At 32.7% G+C, this 20976-nt stretch overlaps 1 protein-coding gene across 7 annotated transcripts in view; it reads left to right on the top strand.

Moving 5' to 3' along the window:
* The window catches only part of LOC129968510 (semaphorin-1A-like), a 210645-nt gene that overhangs the window by 66789 nt on the left and 122880 nt on the right, over positions 1–20976 (top strand). For all 7 annotated transcript variants that reach the window (XM_056082471.1, XM_056082476.1, XM_056082473.1 and 4 more), the window contains exon 2: positions 19128–19483. In XM_056082471.1, the coding sequence (XP_055938446.1) occupies positions 19339–19483 (145 nt within the window). In that variant the 5' untranslated portion in view covers positions 19128–19338. The remainder of the gene's footprint in view (positions 1–19127; positions 19484–20976) is intronic.

The following is a 20976-nucleotide window of genomic DNA, read 5'->3' as shown; positions in this document are numbered from 1 at the left end:
AGGTGCGTCCACCTATATATGATGAAGGAAAATGCGAAGAAAGATCAAGTGAGAATCTGGCAATTTGAAAAGAAAAGCTGATCGTGAAGCTGCTAAGTTGGCGACAAAAGATGAAAAATTGATTCAATATTTAGATATTGGAGATATGAGCAATTGAGCAATCTCATTATGGGGCTTGAATCAGAAATAGGCCGATTGAAAAATGTATATTCTCATCATGGTTTGGTACATACATTTTCCGATGGCAATTCGTTCAAGGCTGGAAACATTAAGTTTCCAGCATTGAACGAATGGCCAGTGCAATTAAAAACTTGCTAACAGTAACTGATGAATATCGCTTATACTATCGGAAAGCGTACGAAAGGGCTTGAAACTGCCTGGTTGATATGAAAAAAAGTGTGATTTGATTTCTATGAATTCGGAATTTAATGAATACATTTGGAAATGAAATATGGAATGAATAGATTATTAATTTTTAGAGCAAATAAGGATTTATATTGCAAATCAAATAATTCACACACACATGCGTTTAAAGAATAATAAATATTTCTTTCAAACATTAATATATTTCAATGCGTTATTTTATTCTTTCTCTTAATCCAAAGATGACTGTGCGTTTCTTTCTCTCTCTCTCTCTCTCTCTCTCTCTCTCTTTTTTTTTTTTATTATTATTATTAATGAATAGAGTTTCTTAATCGTTTCTTTCTTTCAAAACGTTTCCTGGACCTTGACACTTGATGAAAGTATTCTCAACTTTAGGATGTGACGTCACTGACACGTCATAATTAATTTTTCTGCGAGAAAAAAAGCGAAATAGAAATCCTCCCTTTTCACATCTGATGTCGTGTTTGCGTTTTTTCAGTCGCGAGTGCCCGAGAACTGAGGGTGAATACGCATGTGACAGGGGCGTGGCCTCGAGTTCTCGTATTCGCAAAATAGAAGAAAAGGCCATTTCATTCATTTCGCCTTCTCACTCCAGTTGCGGTTAATGAAGGCGTTTTGTGTGTGCGTTTTTACTTTCCCTCCCATTAATTGGCAGGAAAAGATGGAACACTTTTATATTTTTAAATAAAAAGTTACTTTGGTTTACTCTGATATGACTAAAATGATTAGCTTTGACATATAGTGTGCCCTCCTCTTTTATCGTGGCCGATGGATAATTTCGAAAACCGCGAGAGACCGACTTACAGTTCCATTTGGGAAAAATGCTTTAAATGACTGAAAAAAATTATTTTTTATGTTGTTTGAGACAATAAATAGGGGCGCAATGGCTTGGTGATAAGGACTTTGCTTCGGAACCGTAGGTTTTCAATTTCGAGACCCGATTCCACTGAAGAACTGTCTTGTAAGAGAGTCTGGTGCATGTTAAATTTGTCGGGGTCAAACATCCTCTCGCTGGTGTGGTGCGGAAGTTTGGAGAGGGGATACTAGCTTAGTCCTCGTCATCTGACCGGGGCTCAAAATTTCGAGCCCCGGTCAGATGACGAGGCCCAAAAAGCCCTAATGTTGCTTTAAAATGGGATGTTACTATAACTGAACTAAATTGAGATAACAAATGTTTATCTGGAAAAATTACAAATTCTATCTTTTTATGCTCCTTCCAGCCCTGGTCCTGTTAGTCATATGTAGTAAAATATTCTTATCACTTTAAAACATATGATTTAAAAAATGCTATAGTATTTTATGTTTAAAATTGACTTAGTTAACACTGTTTAACTTGAATAAAGAATCATACAAACGTACTTAATATCATTTATCAAACGATCCCTTATGATCTCTCTTGAGATCTCCTCTATCAATTTCATTTAAAGTAATCATTTGCAACGTTTCATAAGTTGGGTAATTTTAAGCATAGAAAATAGGATTTTTTTTAAAAATTTAAAATGTTAAGGCATCAAAAAAATTTTATAAACATGATTCGTAGCGTTGGAGTTGTGGGTAAAAGCTTAATTTCGTACCTTTTTGAAATATATTTATTGACTCAAACAAAATAAAATCTAATTCTTCCCATATTTTAAAGCATTTTTTTTTTTTTCAACTTGATCTCAATGATGTATATCTATAATGATTTTTAAAAAAAGAAAAAACAGTTAAGCCACCATGAAAGTTGACACCCTATATTATTTATATAGTTGAAAGTTTATTTGTTTGAACCTTATGCAATTTCAAATTCTTGAATGATTCAATGAAATTTGGCTCGCATGTTTTCTGGAACGTTTAATTCTGCTATTAAATATTCACTACTATTTTTTAAAGGGAATGAAAAGGGCGATGGCAGATTATACGTTTTTCCGCCATATATTAAAAATTTGCACTGTAAACAAATCACTGTACAAAAAAAAAAAAAAAAAAAAAAAAAAATTACACCATTTTAAAATTTAAAAGATTAGCTTCATAATGACATCGTGCTATTTTTCTCTAGTTTTTTTTATATCATTTTTCAAAGTTAATTTGAATATAATTTTTATCAATTTCTTTGTTTTGGTGGAAGTATTAACCTATTTCATTGTTTAATCGTGTTTGTCATTCGCGTGCTTGTTTTAATAATGTTAAATTACTTTCTAAGGACATTGTTATTTTTACTTTTAATATGCTGAGTAAAAGCAAAGTGAAGCCGTGCATATGCAATAATAAAACATTGTCTTTTGAAATCGGTGCATTCCTCCCATTTTTTAACATGATTTTGTTTCATACTTACTCTTTTTAAATGTTTAAGGCAATTGACACAATGTTTTTAAAGCTTGAGTTTATTGAATAAGATTTTATTTTACTTTATTTTATTATTATTATTATGTGCCGTAGTTAAAATTGTCTCTTATAATTGTGTTAGTAATTAATTATTATTAATAATTAGATCGTAAAATTTCTTAAAGGATTCAACATAAAAATTCCAAAATTGTTAAACATTTTTAAATATGTCTTATTTTTCTTACAAACAAATAGAACAAATAAACTTTGAATGGAACGACCATTTTCTACTTTTTATCATCGTCCAATTGCATCCAAAATTTAATGCTGGTCAATAAGTATAGTACAAAAATTCATACTAGATGCCGAGCACTGCATTATTTATGTATTCAGTTTTTAACTGTCTTTTTCATGTGCATATGAACAAACAATTCTACTCGTATGCAGATTTTATCCGAAATTGGACGCAGATATACAATTATCTTGTAAAAATTGTTTGTTTAAATTCATTCATCTAACACAGTGTGCTAACATTGTGTTTACTTACATTGACCAATAAACAGTGGGCCATTTTTGGATTTGACTTAGAGCCTATAATAATGACGATTAAATAATACCAAATTTCATTTGTTTGAACACACTGCGGTTTTAAATTGCCGTTAGCATAAAAATTTACTGATACTTCCCGCTTAAATTATATTCACAGTTTGGAACAAAAGTGTTGTTATAATGTATTGCAGGATGACTTGGAAATGTTGGTGGTGGGATACGGATTCTCTTATTTTTCATATGGCAACAGTAATCTATTTGTAGAATTGGTCAAAGTCAGGATAAATTGTCATAGTGACTTGAAAAAATAAGTTTTTTATATTGATTATCAAAATTTCAAAATTCATCATGATATAAAATTATCTTTAAGCTCTCTTTTATAAGTTTTAAAAAGATTATATTTATCTGTATCAATTAATAGCACTTCATTTTATTTGCTTTTTTAAGGAAGGGGCTCTGATTGAAATTAAGGTGTCGTGAAATTTTTGAATCGTTGTCCTGCATCTGAATCCACCGAATTTCGACAAAGGCTTCTTATGACAATGTAAAGTTTTCTTGAAGGCCTTGCTGACTGCAAGCCCCTCTCTCAAGGGGGGGGGGTTGAGGTTCCAGCGAATAAAAAAAGGAATGGTTCGAAAAAAAGCCATCACCTCCATGCGTTCGTGCCGCCTGACAGATGGTAGCAGACGAAAGCGCGTGGAATGAAGAATTCTTCCGTTGTGGCAGGAAGGGCGCCGGAAGTTCGGAGCGTGGGGCTGACATTCCCCCTCCCCTCCCTCCCTCCTCCCCACCGTTAACGCCACGCGCTTCGGCATCGCCAGACGATAGACATCTGCCCAGAGCATCCTTCCTGGTGACTACCCCGTATCACCCCTCTACCAAATTGGAAACGCAGGTTGAAAAATGGCAGAATCTGATGATTTTATGCGGGTATGGCTTGTCTGAATCGCGTTGTCTTCGCTCTTTTTGATTTGCCGTTGGTACTTCAGTCTATCGCGTGTTCGTGGGTTCCGGTTCTGTAGTTGTGGTAGTTCGCCAACCGTGAAATAAGTGAGATTTGATTGAAAATGCCGATTTCTCCTCCCACCGAGATCTTTGATAATCTCATGGTATCTGACTTGGGATGCCATCAGATACCGCAGTTGGTTAAACGAGTGATAGCATAGTTCATTTTTATGCTCTTTCTTGATTCGTGCATTGTTCCGAAATCGGCTTCTTTTATATGGTGATTGGATCTGATCACATTATGCATGGTTCGTCGGCCATTATGGTTTGAATTTAAATCCATTATATGGAAATTCGTTTTGTTTTTTTCAGGGAGCATTCACTTACGTGAAGAGATATTCTGCTGAGATCACAATGCAGTAAACCGATTTGTTTGTTGCAACAGATCTTCTTAAATTGTGTCTTGAATAACAATATTTAAAAATTGTTTTAATATATGTGAGTTTACAGGGTGGTAAACCATTTGTAAATTGCGATTTGCATGATGAAAAAACGCGTAAGCAGATCATTGGTTCAAGATCTTCTACCGAATGTTGTATGTAGTTACAACGCCTTGAGTATTAGGTGCTTATTGCGAAGCGTTCTGTTAATTGTGAATAGAGTTTTAATTAAAAATTAATTATTTTAACTTTTTAATGATAATTTTGCAATAAAAGCATTTTTGCACCATTTGAAAGCTCAAAAATAAGTTTTTCATTGAAACTAAGTCTTATTTCCTCTCAGAAGGCTTTCCTACTAAATAATTCCAGGGCAATCGGTTAAATACTTTAATTGGCTACCTGATTGACTGGTCAGCAACTGTGGTTGTGTCCTAAGGACCATCACCGCCCACTGTACAACCCTTCCAGTGGGAAGCACGACCTGTCATCGTTAAAAAGTAACCAGATCCCACTATTTCTTTACTCACTAGGGTGGCGAGAACCAACCACCATACAGGAAGTTACTCATCCTCAACTCTGAGGAGCCCCCGGGTGGTAGAATCGTATAAATACAAATAAATTGCATTGATTAAATTATTTTTTAACTGAATATATCGAAATAAGAGATTTCTTCCATGTCAGTTTTAAAAGTAATGGCAAACAGCATTTAACTAGTTAACTACGAAATTTATTATTCAAAGTCCCTTAAAAAGTTATTATTTAAAGTCCATCAACTTTTTAAAGCCACGCGATGGCTTGGATACACATGGAATGCAATACAAATAATATAGTAAATTTCCAAAAAATTAAGCAAATGAGTCTTCGTTTTTATTAGATAAAAAAGATTGCACATCAGCCGCGCTAAAATGAAGATATGGATTTATGTGTTTATAGGTAGAACGCACTTAAGTGGTTAATATTGGATACATTTTATTGCAGAGTCTTACCAGAGTGACTTCTGTTCAACTTCTGTTCTTACAAATGACTTCTATTCATTATTTTCCAGCATTGCTTAAATTAGCACCAAACAATTTGTCTAAGTAATGTATCAATTGTGAATAATATCGGAAATCACGATCTCGGTATCTGCAGTTCATATATATCTCGAAATTCTTCCTCGATTTATTGTCCTGAGGAATGATAGTCTTCTTTAATATCAAAATCAGCGTTTTAACAAAATTTTGTGTCATTTAAACGAGGTAATATTATCCTTACAGTGGTTACGATGAAGCGAAATTGTGACGAAGCCATGTCTAAATGAGAAAAGTATAAACGACGCTTTGCTGTAATAATTATTATAAAATAATCCTTTGCTTTCAGATCCGAAAAAAATGTAATATTCAAGTTTGTATATTTAGAAAATTATTAGCATTAAACAACGGAATTACCTTGCAATAGGGCCACAGACCTATGAATTCGCCTATTCTATTATCTACTGTTATAGTTCAGCAAAGGATTGTAAAACCCTCCGCGCATTTGCGCATACGTTAGATTGGGTTTAATTCGCCAAAATAGGGATGAAAGGAGATGTTTACATTTACTATAGTATCTAATAGGGGAAATCCAGGGTCAAAGGGAATACCGGAAATGCACTCATCGTTCCGCGTCTCACCCCTTAATGAGAGGGAGTCGTCGTAATGTTTTCGTCTCAGAATCTGTTGACGAACTATATATAGTCATCGTTTGGCGACTTCAGAATGAAATTTGGCGAAATCGATTTGAAAATTTGTGCCATTTGTTGGTGAAATAATTGAAATGCCAGTTTATTTTTTCGATTAATCTTTTGCAGTACAATGATGCTCTGTGCTAGCCGATTTTGATGACATGTTTAACTCGCTTCATTTTTTACACGTTACAACCGTATATTCAGCACTGTTGAGCACTTTTTCCCGTCTGTGGACTAAAAAAAAAAAAAAAAAAAAATCGCTTAAAGTCATTTGAATGATGAAATTAGCTTACACAATGAAGAGCAATTACATGATGCTTCGAAAAAACTCAGTATTTCCCGGAACACTAGTATTTTCATTCATAAAAATGTCAACTGGGTTTAATTATCTCATTCTTTTCCTTTTCACCTTGAAGTAACGAAATATTTCGTGTTTTTCTTCCTTTTATTTCATGAGATATGAGGCATACAATAAAATATTTCACTCATTTTGTAGCTTTAATGATTTTCCTACTCAGTGTTCATTGTGACAATTCATTGGGTTCCAAATGTTCAGAAGTCATTCTTTTTAAATGTATGAAAGAAGACGGCAATTTTTACCTTAAAAACTTACTCGTTTGTAAATAAAAGAATTAAAAACTATTTACATGCATGCAATACATGGACAGTGAATATGTACGGTCTTAGTAATTTTAATGAGATTTTAAAAATAATAATGGATAATTTAATAACTATTTTCCTTTAAATTAATAGAAAATCCGCCTTGGTGTGATTTTTTTTTCACGTTCTTTTTATGTATTTCCTATCCCAGAAATAACCTGGCAAGATTAGCAATCAGATGGACGCATTTAATATGTCTTTTGTAACAACACTTCCATTTTGAGTTAATAAAATATTGCTATTGTAAAGAAATAACTCAGTGAAACGAATAATGATTACGGCTTTATCAATTATGATTTCAAAATTATGCTTTGTAACAAAATTGCTTTTAGAATTTTATTTTATTTTTCAAATATTGATCGATAATTATTTTGATTTTATCGCTTATTTTTAGATGTTTTATTACTGACTATTTTCTTTTGAAAAAAGCTAAATAAATTATATTTAATTGAAAACAACAATTATTCTTTCCGTCTGATATTAGAGTGTTAATGGATAATCAAATACAAATAAAAAATATCAGCATGAATTCTAAATTTACTGTGTAAATTACATAATCGTATACATACAAATATCTAAATTTTTTATCCGAATTAAGGAAGTCCTTGAAATTGAAATCGTCACCTAATGACCTATGTTAGAAAGCCGCTTTAAAGTGAATTAGTATAATATGCATTAGAATTCAAAGAAAAAAAATTTTTTTATCCAAGCAGTTTTAATTATGGCTTCACTGTAGTTAAGGTTCTTATACTATGTTCCTGTCGTTTCAATTCTGTGTTTGCTTTCAGTATTCAGAAGATTTTTCAGATTTTCTCCTTCAATATTCACATTTTTTTTTTTTTTTCTCTGGGAAAATAATTATGTAATTTATTATTTAAAAAATATATATATAATTTAAAGATATCTTTTAAAATTAGATGCCTTTTTAAAGGCTTCTATTTAGAAGTATCTTCTAGCATAAGAAATTTAATTGTGCTTCTACGTCAAAAAAAAAAAAAAAAAAAAAATCGTATTAACTGAATCGTAAATAAGAAGAAAGTTGATATTATATATATTCCAAGAATTTTAAAGAAATATTTAATTTAAAATGTCTTTCTAGATTAGTTTTTTATTATTATTATTGTAGTTATTGAAAAAGAAAAAAATAGACGCTACAGAAGTTTTCACGTTCGCAAATAGGTTTACGGTCTCCGTTTTGAGACACTCTAGGGCAACACGTCTCCTTCACAAGTCGTTTTACATTGACTGAATTTTTAAAGTTTCTCTTCAAGGCACCGGCTTATGTCTTTGCCGACACCGTGGAACCTGCGGTCACCACATAGGGGTCCGACTTTCTTTCAGATCTTTGTTCCTATGTCTTTTCAACAATACATTAACCCACCTGAGAATTTCGCCGTTGTTTATCTATCTTGATTCTATCTCTTTTTCCTCTCATTGAAACATCTTTCCAAGGCTTGCAATGATCTCTTGGAAAGTGCTTGGAGGTGGGTGGGGGGGTTGAAGCTTGGAATGTAGTGGGACAGTCATCTTCTATTCTATTTTTGGCACGTCCAAATCGGAGTCTTCCTTGAAGAGTACATACCAACATGGTCTCTCGTCTAAATGGGTATGGGCAGAGCTGCTTACTGGTAAATGCATTAATGGGAGGGTCCATTTTTAGCGACATTACTAAGCATTGTTTCATGGAAAGCAAATGTTTTCCTAGACTATTCCTAGAATAATCGAAAGAATTCTCTGGTCCCTGTAGATAAATCGGTTTTCACTTTGCCGACATGCGTCTTGTTTACATATTGCCTCATTCAGCTTCATTTTATCTTACTGTAACTCAGTTTGCGGAAGATAACTACTTCGAAGTTTAGATATAACCAATTCTAAGTTATATGTATATAATAAATCACTATAAAATTAATTTATTTTAAAAGTTTAACCCTTTTCTGGTGTGTTGTAATAATGAGAAGAATATCACAATGCGTCTTCTGATGTTAGAAGATGCATTGTAACTATTCTATTCCTTTTCATGACTTTAAATCATATGCCATGAAATTAAGTAGTATTCTTTATCGTTAAGTGTATTAGCATATTCATTCATGTTGCAGTCTTACTCGGGTGTTTGAACATTTTAATATTTTTTAGCTCTTGTTTATTATTGCATCCTATCTATTTTGAATTGATATTTAATGTTTTGGTCCCTTTTCAGAACCTGTAAAAATACTTTTTAATTTTAATATATTAAAATATTTAACATCTAGTTGAATTCTTGGTACTGCTCTAAGATTAATTCGCATAGCGTTTCAGTTATAGTTAACCTGAAACTGCGTGTTTATCTAACTTCAAACCATATAAATCTTTAGAAAAAAAAAAGAATACTACACTTTTTCCTACTTTAAAATGTGTAATGGCTTCTAAGATTGAATTGGCTTGTTGCATTTAATCTTAGAAGCCGCATACGTGAGCGTGAATTGGCTCGTATAGCTTCTTACAGTTTTGTGTTTTGAGAACGCATTTATGCACGTCACAATTAAGTTGTGAGTTTAATCTAATCTATAACGTATTTACACAAGTTTTTCTCCTTTTATAATTCTTAACTGAATTATTATATCGCTTGCATTGTCAATTCATGGGAGTCAAAAATATCCGTTGAAATTCTTCTCTTTTTCCCTCTTAATTGTTAAAAGCAAAACTTTTTAAACTGCAACAACACTTAATAGTCTAACAGATAATTTATTTCATCTGGAGACCAATTTCTCTTGCGCAAAAGGAGTATTATTTTCATTTTCCTCTGTTAAAGATGATGGTTTTGATAAGTTTTTCACGTGGTATGCCTTTTCACATCTCTGACGTCCACAACGTAATAAACATGTCGTAATTCTGTCCCACTGTTATTGTCTTGCAGTTCTTTTTACGTAATAGTTTGTGTAATATAATGGTATTTTCAATTTGTCGAATTCTTTGTAGCGATTGAGATGATGTTCTATTCATAAATAAGATCCTTTGAAAAAATGACACAGATTTTATCAGAAAATTGGACTAGGTAAAAAGGCGAAAAGGAAGTTTCATTTGTTTTAAATACCCTTCCTTTAATCGTATCTTAAATTTATTGTTAAAATGATTTGTTTCTAAGATTTCTTTGCTGAAGGTTCTGACTGTTATAAAAAGATACTTTAATTGCGATACATTTGCACAATTGCTATTGTAATTAATTACTATGTAATTACATTATATTTTTTTTATTTACAAATTATTTTTTATTATATTTACTTCGAAGGATCTCTTTTTCATGCTACATCGAAAATTGTTTTGAGATGGACATTGACATATTCAAACCTGAGTCGTTACCTCACTGTGTGGCGTGTCATCCAACGTCATATAAATATGGAAAAATTCGATCCACGAAGATAGATTTAATATGCGTATGGCCTCAGACACGGCGCAGCTTCTGGATTCTGTTCTGGAACCCTCTATCAGAATTGACACTACGATCATGAACTGGTAGCATAATCAGAAAATTTAATGGATCGGGTTCCTTCTTGTATGTTCGATGACCTGTTGTACCCTTGTAGACGGAAACTCACGTATTAGATACCCGATTCTGTGAAAGATCCACCATGTTCAAGACAACATTGAAAGGCTTCGAGACTAGCTCTGTAACTAACCAATAGTTAACTACAAATAGTCGCATGTATTAGTAACAGGAAAACGCCAAGATAGATAAGTAAATGCGCCAAATACTTTGTTAGTGGCGTAATGAGTGGTATCTAAGGCATTTTATAGTTTCTTTTACAGTCGTCATCATTATTATTTCGCCAATAGCACCCCGGGGTGGTGATATTGCATTTTCATTCCCAGGTCGCATTTAATAATTAAAAGTGGCATCAGAGTACTAATGCACTGTCTCCATGGTAGATCTAAAATTGGCGATGGGAATATCTATAATCCCTTTGTCCCCAATCGCCCCATAACTGTACTATGTACGTCGGTAGCTGCATTACTTTTGTGATAATCATATTGCCAATTTTGTAATTTCAACATGAAAAAAAGAAAATCTGAAATCATGCGTGAAACTTTTTATAAATCTTCAACAGAAACATTGTGCATGGTATAATAAGTTTACAGCGATGGTGTCTGTCATGCATATTTTGATCATCATGCGCGATTCAGTTGCCGAAGAGAATACCTAGAAAATCATGAATAGGAGTGTTGGGGAACCTGAAATCTACATTCCTTAGTGATGCTGCAAAAGGGCTGACATTATTCAGATGTAGCAAAGCAAATATAGTGCAAGTAACGTTACTGACAGACGACTAAGAAGTTCAACTCGAATCGCAGAAAATATATGACGGACTCCGGATGCGGAAACTTACAGGAAAATGTTCCAAAAGATAAAAAAATACTTTACTAAGAGATTACTTTGTAGATGGTAGTTTTCCAATGAATAAAGTAGTTTCTTCATAGCAAAGCGTACTTTTTGATATCTTTTATTTGCTCTGTTTCCAGTCATAAGCTAGATTTTTTTCAAGTTGAAGAGCGAGGAATAGACTCGGGTATCGTTCTCGTTATCTGATTAAGAGTAGTTATTTCGAAGTTCATCTTGTGGAATGAATGGCCGTACCATTTTATTACATGAATAATTTCTCACTATGAGCTAAAACTGCGGTATAAAAGCAAATGGGGTTTCAAACATCTCTTTCCATTTTTCTTAGAATCGTTTCGTATAGAGTGTTCGAAAGGCCTACTTATCGATTCGTTGTAGGCGTGTTCTTCGATTCGAGCGAGCGACTCTGAATGTTTAGTCTTCGATTTTCTTCTTGGATGGAAGAATGAAAATACGAACGCTCTCACGCACCGAGACAAAGTTAAAACTCGGGGAGGGACTGAAAAGAAGCGTAATAATTTCGGGAAAATGCAAGTTTTTGTTTCCATTTTCAAGCTGTCTGCATTTCAGTTATTTCTGTTTTTTTAGACAGAGAGAAAGAGAGTTGGAATTAGTGTGTCTCTTGCATTACAATGAGGCTCTGTATGGGAAAAAACATTTTAATATTTACTAGTATGAGGAAATGCATTTGTGATCATGACAATTAGTTTTTATTGGTTTTTAAGAAAGTATTATATCCACGTAAATCTACTTTTAAACAAACCGCGATTTTGGAACTTTTTCTTGCATGACGTTCTGCATAAAATAGTGTAATTGTCAAAATACTCGACCTCGATATTTTGATTTTTTCCCTCATATTAAACCTTCCTGAATTCATGAAAAATATTTTTGATATTATATCTTTGTATCTGAACACACACACGATAACCGAAGAATCCAACAGGCTAAATGGAAGATATTTTGTGTGAATGTGGTCATTACAACTAAATTTTATATCTGTAGTTGGCTAAAACACAATCCTGCGACTGGAAGAGGTATTTTTAATCTTTCGGAAATTAATCCCTCGGAAAAGTAATTCGATGTATAATTTATTCGCCTAATACAAGGACTTATTTATTGTTTTGTAAAATAAATATGCATAATTGTTTTAAGGTGAATTTCTTAAAAAAAAAATCATATGTTCTTATTATGCTGGGGATATTTCTAGCAATATAAATTAAAAAATAAATAAAATGTCATCTTGTATGACCTTTTCAGTGAAAACATCCGACTGCAAAGGGTTAATATACTCGATGATCCCCCCCCCCTCCCTCTTTATTTTTAAAAAATACCTAAATTGACAAATATAATTTTACCACGAATGAAACTATATATATATTTTTATTTATCTAACCGCGCACGTTTGCATTTTTTATAGAAATTTTCACGCATTTTTCTGCACTTTTATAAAATTTATTTCATTTTTATTAAAAGATGAATTGTGTAAGAGACTTTTCACTCCTATTTTTGATATGATAAATTTCTAAAATTTTGTAAAGCTGTGCCTTCTCGGTTATACCATTCTTTTAATATTTTCAGAAGTGATTATTAATCGATTAGTTTCAGTTGCATTTTCGATTCTGTAGCTCTTGGGACCACATGGTATTTAATTTGAGGAGAGAAAATGATAAATGATTTTATAATATTAATGAATTTTACGAATTTGAAGCATTGAAAATAATTTGAAAAATTAAAATTCTTTAAAGCACGCTTTTTATTTGTGGATTAAAACGAATAATACGGATTTTTTTAACCAAATATCTAAGCCTGAAAATAAAACCATAAAATGTTAGTAGTGAAAAGAATAAAATAAAAAGACTAGCTCATATAATTATCATGAGAACGAAAATTCATTAAAATTTTAAACATTATAATTTTGAATGATTTTTTTAAGCATTTCTGTTTTCTATCAATTATTCAAGCTTTACCATTTTTATTTTACTCCCCGCCCTATTGTGATAACATATTCTCGAAACGGGATGTGTTGTTTAGTTAGATAATAGAAGAAATATGATGGTTAAGGGGTTAAAATTCTCCTTATTATAATCTTGTAAGTATAGGAATGGCATTAGTGTATCAGTGATGCAATAATCCAAATTATACAATGTAATTTATCACCAAATGGACAATGATATAATATCAATGTTCATTATACAGGTTTGCAATTATAATAATGGACATTGATATTCTGTATATCTCTAGCTAAAAGTCTTACTTTAACACATATCGGAATCTGATTCACAGTTCGAATTACTATCTGCAGATTAACTGAGCAATACTGTACAAACTGTCTCGGAATTTTATCATTGAATCATTGTTCGCTGCTTCTTTGCTTTGTTCTGGATACCATGTGCTTCATAGGCTAACAAACAATATATCCTGAGGTCATGATCATCGCATCAATTGTCCTAATTCTCTTTATCCGATCAGTGACCGGAAGTCCACCGTCACGTTTAGGGATTTGCTCGGACCATAACCACCTACGCCCCAATTGTCCGTGAGCAGACAGGGTTCAGTCGCAGAAACATACTCACCATGCGTCACTTCCAGTACTCCGAAAATTGGCTGTGTAAATTATTTTTTCACTGCCTACCCGGGTTTATGGCGCCATAAAAGGTTCGATACCCATGGACACATGCCGCCGAGTGCGTTTTATGTATTGATTCAGCCGACATCAAAATGCGTGCGAGTGTGTTTTCTTTGCGCTGTTTGTCATCCGATTTTGTTTATTGGAACGTTTTCGGAAAAGCAAAATTTTGAAAACTTGCAGGTGTGTTCTGTTGTTGGAAGATGTAGTCACTGCTGATGTGTATTTCAGCAGTAGTTGTTATATTAGACTTGCAAGTCCGACATATTGCAAACTAACGCTTGGTGAAATCATTAGTAAAAGATGAAAAAACATATAAAATGTCAAAAATAACCTATAAAATTTAATTCTTTTCAATGAAGTACACTGTACGTTTAAAGAAATTAAAATTTGTAAATGTTTTCCATGTATCAAGAAATATTAAATAACCAGAGTGGAATTTACTAATGGAGAATTCAAATTAATTAACTGACAAAGAAATAAGTAAACGTGAAACATAAACATAAAGGAATCTAAATATACTTATAAACATAAAATGGGCGTTATTCTTATAGTTCATTATTCTTCTCTTATATTAAGGCCAAGTGCTTCAAAGACGATATACAAATGTTTTGGCAGAGCGAAACCAATGGGAAACTTTCTCTTACGTTCCCTACTAAAGGTGTTAGCACCTTTCTTACATAAAAATTGGACAGGGCCATGAAACTTGCAGGTACTCAGTTTTTATTTTCAAAGTACCAGATATTTGCATTTTGCGCTTCGTAGTACAATGGGAAAAAACAAGTATGCATTTTGAATGCTTATTTTCCCTGACCAATTTAAAACAAAATTCAGCAAACTACTATTTTATTAATAAAATCACATATATTAATATATACTCGCATATCTAAGTCATTGCGTTTTCTAGCTATCGTATTTAACGTATTTACAAAAATATGGACAGACAGATGGTAAACATCTTGACAAATTTAGTTCGAAACTTGATTTAAATTTGCATTTTAATTGCTAAAACTGTGCACTAAATTAAATTCATCCAAATCCTTGCATTTTGTAGTTATCGTGTTCTGTTGCATTTAAACAGACAAACAAACTTCACGTAAATGGGATTCGTTCAAAATTTGAAAAGACAAATCTACAAATTCTGTGTATACATCGTACAGCAAATTACATTCTTATAGCTTGGAAGTGTTTTTGGTTTATCATGCTCTCAGATGCTATAATTCCAAAAATGAGTTTTTCGAACCTAAGAGAAGTCTGAGTTGTGGAGATTTGTCGAAATTTCGACTTTGAATTTTTTTAATAATTACTATTTTCTTTGTATACTTCATATACAGGAAAAAATTAAACCATTCAATGTAATGGAATTGTATTGATTAGATGCCATTATCAAAAGATCACAAATCCATCCGTCATTTCCGTTTTATCGCTAGATGTATCAACCTCGGTTTTGCCCTTCGTTGCCAACAACCTTGCAAAACAATGAATTTTACTTTTTCCCCCATTTATATAATGTTAATGTATTCAAGAATAATTTTACGCCTCGTTTGTCAGATACTTACTAGAGTAGTTATTATTCATTTGAATTAAGCTTGTGTTGCTGCTTTGAGTATATAAACTGCGTTGAAAAACGTGGCCACTTTCTGCTATCCCCGATTCTGTTCCCTCATGAATGAAATAAATCGGTGCAACATCAATGGAAAGCTTCCTTTGACGTCATTCGATGGCTGAAAATAAATAAATAAATAAGACCATTGCAGAATTTCCCATCTAAAAAGCTTGAGCGAAATCCTGCCGGAATACCTGAATTTCCTCTTTTATTTATTTTTTATACATCCGTTTCCCTTGCTATATAGTGTTTAAAACTATCGAACAAAGGTTTTTCTATCGAATGAGTCATTATTTATTTATTTTATTTTATTGTTATTTTTTTATCTTTAGGATATCTTCAACTTTACGAGTATCATCATTTCTTTTTTTCTTTTTTTTAATGAATTCATTGCATTATCTCGGAAAGAAGTCGAACTAACAACTGAAATAAAGATTTAAGATTTTTTTTTTTTTTTTAATTCGATATTATGTTTTAGAAACTGAAATGAACCTTAAAAATTGGGCTTCATTGCTTGAGGATGCACAGTTGATCCCAGATTCTCCTAGAAATGCAGCTGTGGCATTTTTCCGCTTTACTACAGGCCATGACGCGTACTTGCATTGGCGCGGGCTTTGTGTCTTTCTTTTATGTCCTCTGTGCGGACAACATCACATTTTTCGATGCTACTCATCTTGACTCTTGTTCAGCACTTCTGTTTTTAAATTGTGAAGTTCAGAAATATTGGAAGGCTGGAGATCTAATGACGTCATAGCCGATCTTATGGGCATTTGTAATAAATAAATGTCTTTAAAATAATTAACGGAAAGATAGGTATTTGGAATTTAAAAAATTTTAATACTTTTCGAAGATGATAATTATTGATAAAAGTCAGGATTCAACATATACGAAAATTATAATAAAATCTTGTTCAGTTGAATTATCGAAATTTGAAAAGAAGAAAATAACAAAATAAAACAAAAAATCCTCTTGACAAGTTGGAAGGCAAAGGTAGATTCCTTCTACATTTAACTACCATCTGGCAACATAAATTGTTGATATTATAAACAGTCAAAATGAAGGCTTGAAAATCACTTTTCAGTCCCTAACTTCTAAGGTTTTGGAGTTATCAAAAAACTTTAAATGCAAAAGTTGTTCATCTTAATAAGGCACTAATTTGGCTAATTGGATTTATTTTTCTATCTTCAATAATAAGGAAGTTATAGCGAAATGAAAATTTCAATCAACCACCATTTCTACCTCCCTTTGATCTAAATGAGCCATTTACGAACTCTTGCGAGATTTTTGCACTTGTGACAACATATTCCGAACCAGTTAAAATTCAAACAAAATTACTCTGGTTATCCTAATCACAAGTTAACATTGGCAAAGCGTTTTACGCATATATATTAAAGTTCTAGGGACCATGATCGGTAAAGAATTGGTGAAATTTTCCCGAATTCTTGTCATGAGAATCATTGCAATAGGTAGTCTTCATATAGGAATCTACCTAAAATCTTAATCTGGAGCTATAGTTTCTCAAAAAGTGAGCTACGAAAAAATAAGTTCAAACATAATAATCTAGATAAAATATTAACTTCGAATTTGACTTTCACCATTGTAGCTGTGTGTAATCGGTTGGCTAAAAATTAAGTAAGAGTCAAAATCATGATTCAAAAGAAATAATATGCACTAACAAATGAATTTAATTAAAAAAAACTAACACTACATAATGTAATTACAAAAGAAAATGAATTAAAATGAGAAAAAAATAAAATTTTACTACATTAAAATCATTCTTTTATATCCAATGAAACTTAAATGACGGTTGGAATGAACTCTCCAAGTAAATCGGAATTGCCCGGTGGGCTCGTGCTATGAAAACAGTTTTCTAGCGTTTGATTACGTTTTTTTTTTTTTTTAATTCCACAATTATAATGCTATTTAAAAACAGAGAGGAACTCTTTTAGATCCCCTCCCCTATCTAATTCGGATTGATAGAAATGTACATAAGACATTTTATATCTTCAAGTTTCTTATTTAAACACTCACACATACACGAAAAAAAAACAAAAAAAACACGATGTTTCCTTCCCCCCCCCCCAACCGATTCCATATCCTACAGCAAATACAGTGACCTGTTTTATATGGCCAATCAAACATCTTAAAATAATATAATTGTATTTAAATATTTTTACCATATGAAAGCACTTTTCGATTGGATTATATCGTGTGATTGAACACTTTCGTAATGAGTGTTTAAGACTCCATTATTTCTGAAAGTTTCGGAAACGACTCCAGTCTTTTGACGAATAGTGCTTTGTTTACAAAAGTATGACGTTTACTTCGTAAATGAGATTACAGCGGCATTGTGGTCAAACGACTTTTAACAAGACCACAGTATCGCCCGTCCATAGGTTATCTGTACAGGATTTTGCTTGGAATTTATTAGTGGGTTTCCAGCAGACAGTTATTTGTTTGAAAACACATTGTGAGTAATAATCTTTTTTTCAGAACGCATACCATTTCCATGAAAGGTATATGCAGTTATGTATTAACCCTTTTCTGTTTACAAGAAAGTTTACTATTAAGATTTAAATTGAAAAGAATGAGACTTTGCATGTGTCTTGCTAATTCAAATTCGTTGAAGTATGATTCGATATTTAAATTTTAATCTCTGGCGTGATGCGGAAGTTTAAAGAATGTGGTGCCAGCTTAGGTGTCGTCCTCATCATCTGAATGAGGTTCAAAATAACGAGGGCAGCCCCAAAATAGCCCTAATGTTTAAAAACAGACGTTAATATAACTAAACTTAAATTTTAATCCTATATTGTTAAAACTTATTTCCGTTGTGTGTAGTATAATATTTTTTTTTATCTCTGATTAATAATGTCTTGAAAATTAATTTTAAGACATTACATTCATTCAAAAACTGATAAAATTTGAATGAATGCAAATATTAAATGAACATATAAATTTGTGATATTTTTTTCACCACTGTTAAAATTCCGCTTAAATGATAAGGCAATAATATCCTTATCCTTAAAGGATAAGGATATTATTGATAACAGTATACAGTTTTTTGAAATACTATCTATTGCCAATTTAGCTACTTACGTTTAAATCGAGAAATTTCATTCTTATATAATTTGAAACTTGTATCTATAAAATTGAATAAATTTTTCATATAATAGTTTCAACTAATGAATTTTAAATCATTCCAAAATAATTTTCTTGGTTTCTTGTATGTATTTATTTGTGTTTAAAACATGACATTTTACTCTTAATATTTTCTTTTACTTTGTTATTAATTTTTAGAATTATTTTTCTTGATGTCTTTGAATGCTTCTTCCTCCACCCATTTCTTCTAATTGTGGCCTGTCGTACCCTCCCACCCCATTTTTTAATGTTAAGATTAGTATTTTAAAATCCTTCTTTTATATATATATCATAGCTATATTACACTACTTTCAATTTTTTGCTGATTTTCATTTTCTATTTGATTTTTAGTACTCTAACCCTTTTATTCTTTTAATTAATTTATTTTTTCTTTGCAGAAATGCCGGACGTAAGCGAGGCGAGCACGATCCTGCATCCCGGCCCTCAGTGGTTGTAACGCCCCTGCAGAAGCCATCCTCCCATCTGTCGAGACACTGATTCCGATCCCCAATGTGAATCCCTCGTCGCCAGCAAGCCAACCTTTTTTCATACTCTTCACTTTTTCGCTTCGTGCACTCGATCCTCCACACACCTCTCGCACGCAGAGCCATGTCTTCGCCCCTGCTGCACGGAATACGCCGCTCCGCATTAGCCGGATGCTGCCTCGTCTTCGGAATTATCCTTCTCATGCCAACGTCCAGCTTAACCGCCTGGCAGGACGAGTACAGACCGAGAGTCCGCTCCAACCTTCCTCGTAAGTGCCGCACTTATTCATTTATCCCTCCTTTATGACTTATCCTACTTTAGTACTTATTCCCTTCTACAGCAACTATCAATTTATTTGAGTTGTTCTCTTATTTTTTACGTGGCAAGAAACTGGATATTATTGTGAACAAAACAAAAATGGAAAACCTATTGCCTTAGTTCGGGGATGGACTGCAATAGAATTTATTTCTTCAAATTAGCTAAGATTTGAATTTTTTATATATTAATTGCAGGAAATTTTATACAGAGGTACTTATCAAAACTTCTAATTAGTGAAAACGGAGCCGCTTCCAAAATGCAATACTCTCTCTAATCCGACATTTAGATTATATGGAATCATTTGTGCAGTTAATTGAATAGGAAAATGTAAAATAGGTTAATTATGTACTGAAATGGGAGGGAGTGTTTAGTAAGAAAAGAATAACTCTTCACCAAATACAATGTTATAACAGGTCCATTGGACGTCACAGTAATGAGAGAAGGATTAAAGAGAATATTTTATAGTTACATGTGAAGTCATGATTCAACTCAATAATTCTATACATAGGTCATCAAAAATTTAAGAGTAAACATATCAAAAATCTGCAGGCGATTCTCTCAAGATGCCCCAGTGCATTTAATTTTCAGAGGGTTGGAAGTTCTTTCCGGAATGCCATTGGTCTAAAAGCTGACCAGGCCATCCTCTTTTCACATTCGTGATTGTTAGGGTTTTACCAAAGACGACGTTTAAAAGACTCGATTTTATTCATCAACTTTTTGGATTCATGGAGATGGTCTAGAAAAGCTACACCATCTGAGATTAGTAACAGCAACAACTTCTACATATAAAATTGTTAGGATTCTTTTGGCTCGTTATTTCTTAAATTTCTTTTCACTTTACAATTTCTGTTTTGGTGGGGAAATTGCCACTACTTCATTTTCGTGAAAAACAGTGCGTCCTCGTTTCCCGAGTTGATGGATATGTAACAAACAGATGCATTAACGACAAGAGAAGAAGGTGCGATCAGAAACTCACAGGTGCCTGTGCCAAAAACTGTAATCTATAACTCGCAATGAAGCCACACAAACTATCCAATATCTTTTGGAAACAGGAACTTTTTAATCTATTAATATTCGCTGCTCTCCTGTAAACAATTTCAGTCGATGGGTCATGGACATCATTTTTACTTCTGTGACAACTGACTGCAGGCGTGTGTAGCATGTCGTTGGAGATTCTATGACAAAAGTATCTCGATGTGCGTGGCACGTCGTTTCACCGCAAGTAAATGATTAATGATAATTAACTTGAGGACAGATTTTAAGAAACTGAAAGTGCTTGTAAGAATTCTTGTTCCATTGTATTCCAAAAGGCTTAGTTTATTATTAAGGTGGATACGAAATGAATCGTAGATAAGTAACTACTTCGTTGTGTTTTTTTGAGTTCCTCATAGAAATACCTCCACCACCTCCCTCCCCCATTTCTATAATTTCATCTCATGCATT

This window comes from Argiope bruennichi, chromosome 5 (genome assembly GCF_947563725.1).
Source record: "Argiope bruennichi chromosome 5, qqArgBrue1.1, whole genome shotgun sequence".
NCBI classification, from domain to species: domain Eukaryota; kingdom Metazoa; phylum Arthropoda; class Arachnida; order Araneae; family Araneidae; genus Argiope; species Argiope bruennichi.
This window is presented reverse-complemented; position numbering and strand designations above follow the sequence as displayed.